The sequence below is a fragment of the Acomys russatus genome, chromosome 5 (assembly GCF_903995435.1).
Source record: "Acomys russatus chromosome 5, mAcoRus1.1, whole genome shotgun sequence".
Taxonomy (NCBI): Eukaryota; Metazoa; Chordata; class Mammalia; order Rodentia; family Muridae; genus Acomys; species Acomys russatus.
The window spans coordinates 7,819,010-7,828,275 of NC_067141.1; the positions used below are offsets into that span (position 1 = coordinate 7,819,010).

General features: G+C 53.9%; 2 protein-coding genes across 3 annotated transcripts; one reads left to right on the forward strand and one right to left on the reverse strand.

Annotated features, from left to right (window-relative positions):
• The first annotated feature begins 1,579 nt into the window (after positions 1-1,579).
• On the forward strand, positions 1,580-4,304 carry Myl11 (myosin light chain 11). Its single transcript, XM_051145338.1, has 7 exons — positions 1,580-1,730; positions 2,833-2,925; positions 3,202-3,277; positions 3,474-3,578; positions 3,674-3,752; positions 3,982-4,030; positions 4,119-4,304. Exons 1-7 carry the CDS (start codon positions 1,728-1,730, stop codon positions 4,221-4,223), a joined length of 510 nt encoding a protein of 169 aa, XP_051001295.1. The 5' UTR covers positions 1,580-1,727; the 3' UTR covers positions 4,224-4,304.
• A 157-nt stretch (positions 4,305-4,461) lies between these two features.
• On the reverse strand, positions 4,462-8,871 carry Septin1 (septin 1). Of its 2 annotated transcripts, XM_051145314.1 has the most exons (11): positions 8,807-8,871; positions 8,540-8,630; positions 8,358-8,444; positions 7,830-7,953; positions 6,768-6,902; positions 6,550-6,667; positions 5,900-6,001; positions 5,685-5,784; positions 5,345-5,510; positions 4,903-4,993; positions 4,715-4,801 (listed from the first exon to the last, which is right to left on the reverse strand). In XM_051145314.1, exons 1-11 carry the CDS (start codon positions 8,807-8,809, stop codon positions 4,715-4,717), a joined length of 1,104 nt encoding a protein of 367 aa, XP_051001271.1. In that variant the 5' UTR covers positions 8,810-8,871. The 2 variants fall into 2 exon arrangements, with proteins under 2 accessions (XP_051001270.1, XP_051001271.1); XM_051145313.1 differs by having other exon boundaries at positions 4,462-4,993.
• Positions 8,872-9,266: the final 395 nt, after the last annotated feature.

Sequence of the window (9,266 nt, forward strand, 5' to 3'; positions counted from 1 at the left end):
TTTCATGAGCCCTCAAGGTAGCCCTTAGACCAAAACCTGTAAGACCTGACCTTGTGAGCTCCAACCTTCCAACTTCATTTTTTTCCTGAGACAGTGTCTCAGTCTAGCCGTGGTTGTAGAGCAGGCTGGCCGGGAACTCAGAGATCCGCCTGCCTCTGCCTCCCGAGTGCTGGGATTAAAGGCGTGAGCCACCCCCACCAAGCAAACCTTCCACCTTCTAAACACTGCTTCCTGTGGTCTCCATTCTCTTGGGCCTCAGAATTAGTGGTCCCCAAAATCCACACAGCATTTGTTGCCTTCAAGTTCTAGGTGAGGCCTGCCACTCAACTTCGCAGTTCATTGTTGGCATCTGAGTTTCAAAGCCCTTCCGTCTTGTTGGCTCACTCTCTCATTCCTGACTCAGACCCAGACCCTGAGATGATCTGTCGGAGCTTCTTTTTAATTTCCTCATTTTCTGCTCCACTCAGGTTTACTGAGAACTCCCCAAATCCCATTCCCTTTTTGGAGTCGTTCTCATCTCCCAGAATCCACTAGTCAGTGGACCCCTCCACGACACCGACCCCCCCCCCCCCGTATCCATATAAGGCAAAACAGCTGCCAACTAAAGCCGGGAGGGACCGTGCAGAAGCCAAGGGCAGCTGCTAAGTTTAGGGTGGCTCCTTCTCTTAGAGACAACAGGTGGCTGGGCCCCAGTGCCCAGAAAAGAAAATGTCTTAGTGGCATTGGCATGGACTGGAGGAGGGGAAGGGAGGAGACACATTCCTGAGGACATCAGGTCCTAAAGGGAGCAGGAGGAGATGCCTGTCATTGCCAACCTGGGGCCTCTGCTGCCTTTTCCCTAGACTTCCACTGCATGGAGCCATATAGGGCACCAAGGCCCACAATATTATGAAAGTCACAAAGTCAACCAAGTTAGTTCTTTCCTAGGAAGGAAAAGCCACTTGCTATGCTATCTAAGAGAGGGTGGCAACCATCACTTCCCTCCTGGGGTCTTTGACACTTGTCCTCTGAGGTCCAGCCTTTCTCGCTTCAACCCTTTTCAAGTTCACAAGTGTCCCCACTTGTCATTGGAAACCCCACAGCATCTGGTCACCAACCCTCATCCTGCAGCCCCGTCCCATTTCTGGGAAGAGCTGCCCTTTCACCATCCCAGCCTTCGCCCATGTGCTGTGCCTTCTGGTTGGCATGTCTGCTCATTTGCCCTTGCCCGACTCGCTTCCTTAGCTTTCTGTTGAGTTCTGTTATTGTCATTTGCTTGCTCACTTGCTAAAGTGAACCCGCAAAGCCAAGCACATTGTATGTTCACAATAAATGCTTATTGAGTTTAGATCCCTGCCTACCCCACTCAGGGCCTCAAAGGTCTGGTTCGTCTCTCCCAGAACTTTCGGTGGCCCTGGGCCCCTCTGAATTCTGGCACATCGCAGTCCTCTTTGGGGAGAAAGAACATCCCTTCCCTGCCTAGGTCCTGTAGTGAGACCTGCATCCCAAGACCTCCTCCCTCCTCCCTCCTCTCTCCTGGGCTCCAGCTGCTGCAGGCCTCCAAGAAAGGAGAGGCCTCTGAGCCTTGCTATTTTAGTATCTGGGGTGGGTATCCGCAGGGCTAAGGTTACTGTGGTATGTTAAGGGCTGCTGGGGCAGGACTATATAACCCCAGAAGATCTGCTCCAAGCAGATTCTCTGCTTTCCTCCAGCTGGAGCCACTGCCTTGCCCTCAGGAGATCTAAGACATGGTGAGTGAGGATCCCCGGCTGCAGTCCTGACCCATTAGCTCAGGGTAGCCTCACCCTTCGAAGGAAGAAAACAAAACAAAACTATTGCTTCTCAGTCCGACTACAGGCAAAATGTGTGCCTTCTCTCTTTGCCCTAGAATGGGGCCAATGGATGGAGTGATGGACCGAAGTCAAGGATAATATGCTTAGATAGTCAGCCCTGGGGAGGGGGGGTTAGACCTGCTCCAAGTCTGGTTCATCCCTTTCCGTACTTTCCTGAAGCCCTCTGGCCAGTGAGACAATTCCACTCCCATTTTATAAGTATAAATCAGAGGTTCAGATAGGGCCAATGAATGGACTCAACTAGCAAGTATGGGTGCCAAGTTGGCAGCCGAGGGACCTGCGAAGGACATTTGTCAGGCAGGCTGAAGGGGACCTGGGAACTACAGCTGGCACGTAAGAGATGCAGCCAAGACAAAGAAAGGCCCCTTAGCCAGGAGGTGCCAAGGAAAAGAAGAGCTGCTTTAGAAGAAGGGGCACTAGGAATTTTAAATCTGATCAGGCATGATGGGGCATTGCCTATAACTTCAACTGCTTTCAGTGCTGAGGAGGTGGGGTCTCTGGAGTCCAGGAGTTCAAGGCCAGCCTGAGCAATGTACTGAAACCCTATCAAAAGGGGGGGGGGGGAGGAAGAGGAGGAGGAGCTGGGAATGGTGATGATGTCTCTAATCTCAGGAGGGAGAGGCAGATGGTGGGCTATGAGCTCAAGGAAAGCCTGGATCTCTATGACGGGTCCTAGGGCTAAATAGTGAGACCATGTCTTAATAAATAAAAATAAAGAAGTGATAAGAGCGGTTTGGGTTGGAGATGTAACTCAGTTAATTGGTAGCACCGGCCTGGCATGCACAAGCAGCCAAATAAAATCCGATGGAGGCAACACCGATGAGAACCCTGGCACCTGCCCGACTGAGGTGGCGATGGAGGCAGGAGGGCCAGAAGGGCAAGGCTGTCCTCTTCTAGGTTGCAAATCTGAGGGCCGTAGGAGACCCTGTCCTTCTGCTCCCGGGAGAGAGGTACAGGGAACTGTCCTGTGGACGCCCTCGCTCAATCTGTATCCTCACAGGCACCCAAGAAGGCCAAGAGAAGGGCGGGAGCAGAAGGGAGCTCCAATGTCTTCTCCATGTTCGACCAGACTCAGATCCAGGAGTTCAAGGAGGTGAAGGAGGGAGGCTAAGGAAAGCTCCCCCCCAGCCCACCCCCCCTTCCAGGATCGTGCACCTGTTGAGGAGGAGGAGGAGGAGGAGGAGGAGGAGGAGGAGGAGGAGGAGAAGGAGGAGGAGGAGGAGGAGGAGGGTTTAGAATTCCTCCCCTCCCTGTGAAGGGTGGAGGGGGGACAGCTGGCGCAGAGCCAGAATCTGATCTGCCTCGGGGAAGCAATGCTGAAGCCACCGGCCCATTCCTGTCCCTACTGCTTACCCCCCCTCCCCCCCAGGCTTTCACTGTAATCGACCAGAACAGAGATGGTATCATCGACAAAGAGGATCTGCGCGACACCTTCGCAGCCATGGGTGAGCTCCCTCCGCTTAAACATGAATAGCGAAAGCCGCTGGAGTCTGAAGGGAAATCCAGTGGTGGCTTTGGGCCTCAGTCTGGCCAGGGGGCCAAAAAAAAAAAAAAAAGGAATGAGCTGATAGAATTTTATGGGAAGCACAGCTCTGGTTCCCCGGCACCCAGTTCCAAGTACTGCTGCTCACCCCCATTCAGGCCGTCTCAACGTAAAGAACGAGGAGCTGGACGCCATGATGAAAGAAGCCAGCGGGCCCATCAACTTCACGGTCTTTCTGACCATGTTTGGGGAAAAACTTAAGGGTGAGGAAAAAGTTCTCAGTCTGAGACCCTGCTTGGCCCCTTCCAGACCTTCAGGGACTTGCTAGACTCCTGTGTCCTCTAACCCTTTCCTTCAGGTGCGGACCCTGAGGACGTCATCACCGGAGCCTTTAAGGTCCTGGACCCAGAAGGCAAGGGCAGCATCAAGAAGCAGTTGTGAGTGGCTCCCCGCCCCAGGGTTACATTTTCATCATAAATAAGGGGAGAAATTCCAGACCGGAGGCCACAGCATTTGAGAGAACTGACAGGCTAAAAAGAGCCAGAGTGGTTTCAGAAAAGGGGGGTGGAGGGGGTGAGGGTGGGTAGGTTGGTGGCAACAGGTATGAAATGGGAGGGACGGGGACTCATGAACCCAATCTTGCCTCCTCAATTGTCACCTTCTCAGCCTGGAGGAGCTGCTTACCACGCAGTGTGACCGATTTTCTCAGGAGGAGGTGAGTTGGGGAGGGCCTGGGAGGGGGGAAGGCCTCAGCAGTGGGAGGGCAAGGACAGGTCCTTAGACCTACTCCTGTCTTCCCACAGATCAAGAACATGTGGGCAGCCTTTCCCCCAGATGTGGGCGGCAACGTAGACTACAAGAACATCTGCTATGTCATCACACACGGTGACGCTAAGGACCAGGAATAGGGGACCCAAGGCCTCAGAAGACCTAGCCGCTCCAACTCTCACCCCGACCCTCAATAAAACTCAACTGGTCTTTGTTTCTTATTGGTAGTAACTTTAGTATATTTATGCGCGAACCGAGCACCAAGCGAGGTGGGAGGCCGAAAGCATCGCCTAGGAAGACAGGAGTGGCTAACAGTGGCCAGGAGGCCCGCAGGGGTCAGCTCCTTCCTGTTGGGAAGAAGACGTCGGCAAATGGGGGGAGGGGAGAAGCAGTTTTTATTAGATGGAGAACTTAGAGAAACAGGATACACGAAGTGGAACCCGCCGACAGGCATTAGGAGGGCGGTCTTCTCAGAACAGCGCAGGAGGCGGGGCTACAAGCTTCCGGATTGTAGGGACCCGGGGGCAAGGGCAGGCCTACCCTCTGGGTCTCCGGATGGGGCGCTGAGCAGCAGGGATGGGACTAGAGATGGGCGGTGAGCAGACGCTAGGGGAGGCGGTGGTGGAGGATCTCACAGAGCATCCGACTGCTCGCCCTGAGCTTGACTCTGCTGCATCTGGGCTTGCATCTTCTCCAGCATTTCTTGCATGCGGCGCAGCTGTGAAAACACGAGTGCAGCCAGTGGGACCCGGCAAAGCCGGCATGGGATCTAGAATGGGATCTAGGGCGCTGACCAGAGGGAAAGAAGTGCTTCCTCACCTCTTCGTCTTTCTCACGAATCAACTTCTCAGTGTCGGCCAGGGGCAGCATGGGCAACGGGATCTCTGTGGCACTCTGCCGGGAGAGCTTGCTAGAGGGTAGAAAAAAAGGGGGTGTGTGTGTGCGCGTGAGTGTGTGCGCGTGAGTGTGTGTGTGTGTGTGTGTGTGTGTGTGTGAGAGCGAGAGAGAGAGAGAGAGAGAGAGAGAGAGAGAGAGAGAGAGAGAGAGAGGAAAACAGGGTGAGGTCTGAAGTTGTGGGTCCAGTCTTGGGGCAAATTCTGGGCGGGGGGGGGGGGTAGGTGTCTTGGACTGTGATTAGGAATGGAGTGGGAGAGGTTTAATTGGACCGAGGAAGGGGCGGGTGTGTGTGTGTGTAAAAACTGGTGGCAGAACCAGCCTAAGGGGAGGCGCCGTGAAAGCACCAAAATAGCCGGGCTCTCACCTACGGCTGGCTCGATCCCGGGCCCCAGGTCGAGCCAGACTCTGTAGGCAGCGAGCCCGGTAGCCCTCGTAGAGCAGGTCGTGGGTCACCTCTTTCAAGTCCTGAAGGTGGGTCTGCACCAGCATCCGCCTCAGGTTCAGGAAATCGCAGTGATGTGGATTCTCCACTAGAGGGCGGACCAGATCGCTTTCCGTTCAGCTCCATCCTTATGATCTGGGAGTATCTCGCTATTCTAGCTAAGGACCCACGATTTGCAACCCAAGGACCCCTCTTGTGACTTCTAGGAACTTCCAGGACTGGAGCCCACCTCCAGTTTCACATATTGCATGCCTGGCCTTACCCTCCACGGTACCCCAGGAGTAGCGGCGTCCCCTCACTGGTCGGGTTCCGCCATCCCTCACCACTTCACATGAACCGACGACTGCGAAAGGGATGCTTTCCTAAAGGGCAGCATCAGGAGTCACGTTGGCTCCTCCTGGGCACGAATCTCTCTCTCAGCCTTCCCCTCCACTTCTGCTTCCGCTTCCGCTTCCCTTCCACCTCCCCCTGTCAAACCTTCATCTCTTCGTTCTGCCTCTTGAATTCTTCGTCCTCATCAGAGTCACACTCTGGGAACTGGTAGATGCTGATCTCCTCCTCCTTCAGCTGGTCCCGGATCTCAGAGCAAAGGGAGAGAAAAGCTGAGGTGAGACCCACAGACATCGCATAGCCGGAGGTAGGGAGAGTATAGAGATAGGGTGTGGTCAGAGAGAAAGAAAGATGCTAAGGACAAACGGTGAGAGTTGGCCACACAAGATGACCAAAACCAGAGCTTCGGAGACATGCTAGTGAGAAACTCAAAAAGACAGGACAGACATCCAAGGGACAGTGGGAACCCTCTCCTCTGAAGACAGTGAGATAGGCAGTCATCACTACCACGGGACAAAAGAGATGCCAGGAGCTGTGGGGCCCATCCTCTTTTCCTCAGACAAGCGTCTAGTTTCAGGGCTGTCTGTCTAGTCATTCCGTTCTGAGCTTTGAGCCGTCAGCGACACGGCTGCGTGTGGCAGATCCATGCACCCTTCCCTCATAACCCCCGCCCCAGTCTAAAGACTCCTGCTCCAAAAAGGTCACCCCAAGATGGAAAAAGTCAAAAGCAGAGACGAGAAGATTCAGTCATGGCACTTGTTTTCACTTGGCACTAACGGGGCAGGCCTCAGCCATACCTTCTGCTTGAGGACCCGCGTTTCCCTCGGCATCAGGGCATCTGCTTTGCCAATGACTGGAATGATATTGACTTTCTCATGCACCGCGCGAAGGAAAGCCACATCTAGGGGCCGGAGCCTGTGGTCACAGGGTTAGTCAGAGCTCACCTCCAGAGTACAGAGATTTCTCCAGCCTCCCCATCACCCGACCCCTAGGGTGCCCCGCCCTCCCCCCAGACCCTCTGCCGAAGGGTGAGATGAAGTAGAGGCAGCAGTGGACTCGGGAGTCCTGGATGTTCTTCCTGTTCAAGCCGCTCTCGTCCCTGAGGTACTGCTCAAACTGCTCCTCGATGAATCGAACCACAGGCAGCCAGCTGGAGTGTGAGGAAATGTAATATCTGACATCGCACGGGAGGGTACAAGAGGAAACTAACCAGGGCTGTGGAGTGGGAAGGAGGTTCTTTGCTTCCAAACAAAGGCATCAGGGGTGACTGGCAAGGGGCATATGAGGCATCAAGAAGTGTGGTGGCGGGCTGGAGAGATGACTCCAGCAGTTAAGAGAACTGACTGTTCTTCCAAAGGACCGGGGTTCAATTCCCAGCACCCACATGGCAGCTCACAACTATCTGTAACTCCAAGATCTGACACCCTCACACAGACATACATGTAGGCAAAACACCAATGCACGTACAATAAAAATAAATAAATTATAATAAAAAAACAAACAAACAAAAAGTGTGGCAACACATCTGTAATCCCAGCCCTCAGGAAGCTGAGGCAGGAGGATTGCCACATTTGGGGCCAAGATGGCCTAGTGAGTTCCAAGACAGGCTGTTGTAATGTGGGGCCATCCCAAAAACCAAAAATAAACAACCACAGCCGGGCGTGGTGGCACATGCCTTTAATCCCAGCACACGGGAGGCAGAGGCAGGTGGATCTCTGTGAGTTCGAGTCCAGCCTGGTCTACAAAGCTAGTCCAGGACAGCCAAGGCTACACAGAGAACTGTCTCGAAAAACAAAAACAAAAAAAGAAAGAAAACAAACAAACAACCACAAGAAAGCACTGTGCAAGCCAGGCACAGCATATGCCTGCCATCCCAGAAGAGGGACTTTGAATTCCAGGCCAGCCTGGGCTACCTAGTCAATTTGAGGTCTCTGAGCTACCCAGAGAAACCTCATCTCAAAAGAAGAAACACTGGACACTTTGAGCCAGAAGGTCTCCAGACACAGGTGCCGCCTTTTGAGTTAAGGAGCTAAGACAAGCTAGCCTGCAGCTGCCACCTTCCTCCTCCCCTCCTCACCAGTCTGAGCAATCCACGGAGTCCCCGAAGCCAGGTGTGTCCACCAAGGTCAGCTTCACCTTGACGCCCCCCTCCTCAATCTCCACACCCCGGCGCTCGATGGTCAGGGTTTGTTTGGTTCGAGCTGTGGATGCAGAGAAGTTGGCAGCAGAGGGCTCTGCAATAGGACTCCTCCGGGTCCTTGGGCCTCTGCTGCCCCCAGGGGAGGAAAATAGTCTCAGGAAACAGTGGCCATCGAACTCCCCAGATAGAAAGAGACTGCAGACTGATGTCACCGGAAGAGGCCAGAGACACCACAGAGAAGACCTGAATGGCAGCAGGGGTGGAGGTGAGGAGAAGATCTTTATTTGTTTGTTTTGTTTTGTTTTGTTGAGACAGGGTTTCTCTGTGTGGCCTTGGCTGTCCTGGATTCACTTTGTAAACCAGGCTGGCCTCGAACTCACAGCGATCCGCCTGCCTCTGCCTCCTGAGTGCTGGGATTAAGGCGAGTGCCACCACCGCCCAGTTGAGGAGCAGAGCAGATCTTACCGTTGGCATCTGGCATCTGCCGGTCCTCGTAGAGGTTGGTGAGGAACAAGCTGTTGATGAGGGTAGATTTCCCCAGGCCTGACTCTCCTGTGCACAGGATAGGTCAACTGGTCAGACGAGGAAGCAGCTAGGATCTCCTAGGTATGTATCCACCCCTGACTCCCTCTCCAGAACCCACAGACCTGCCACCATGAGTGTGAAATCAAACCCCTTCTTGACAGACTTTCGGTGCAGTTGGTTGGGGAGGGCAGCAAAGCCCACATATTCCTTGTCCTGTGGGGGTAAAGAGTGACAGTATGAGGCTCCTAGACTTGGTAGGGTGTGCCCCTGTACCACCCGGGGCCCCAAAGCCAAGAAGTCCACTTACTGGGAGTTAACACTGATTTGGGGACCCTCAGGGGAGAGGGCTAGGCCCCAGATGCCTAGGTTCCTGGGCCCATAGAACTCACCATAGCTCTGCTGGTTGTCGCTGCACCTGGAGTTGTGGGCCACTTCCTCTGGTGGGGCAGGAAGTTGAATGTGTCAAACAAAGAAGGGGCGGTGAAGTGAGGGGCAGAGCAGGAAGCCGAGGTGCTCAGAAGAGGGCACATCTTCTTTTAGCTCAAAGATTTTATTTTTAGTATTTTGGGGAGTCTGGCTATGAGCACCTGTGTGGAAGCCAGAGTGGGTCACTGGGTCCCTGGACCTGGAGTCACAGGTAGTCACGAACTGCCTGATCTTGATACTAAGAACTGAATTCAGGCTCTCTGTAAGAGAAGTGTGTGATTTTAGTTGATGAGCCACATGTACAGCTGTGATGCGTCTCTTGTTGCCCAGTACATAGCTTCAGCCCCTTTGCTCTCCACATGTTTATGCCACACGGCAGGGCAGCCCCCGTCCTAACGGCAAGAGGTGGGTATGTGCAGAGAG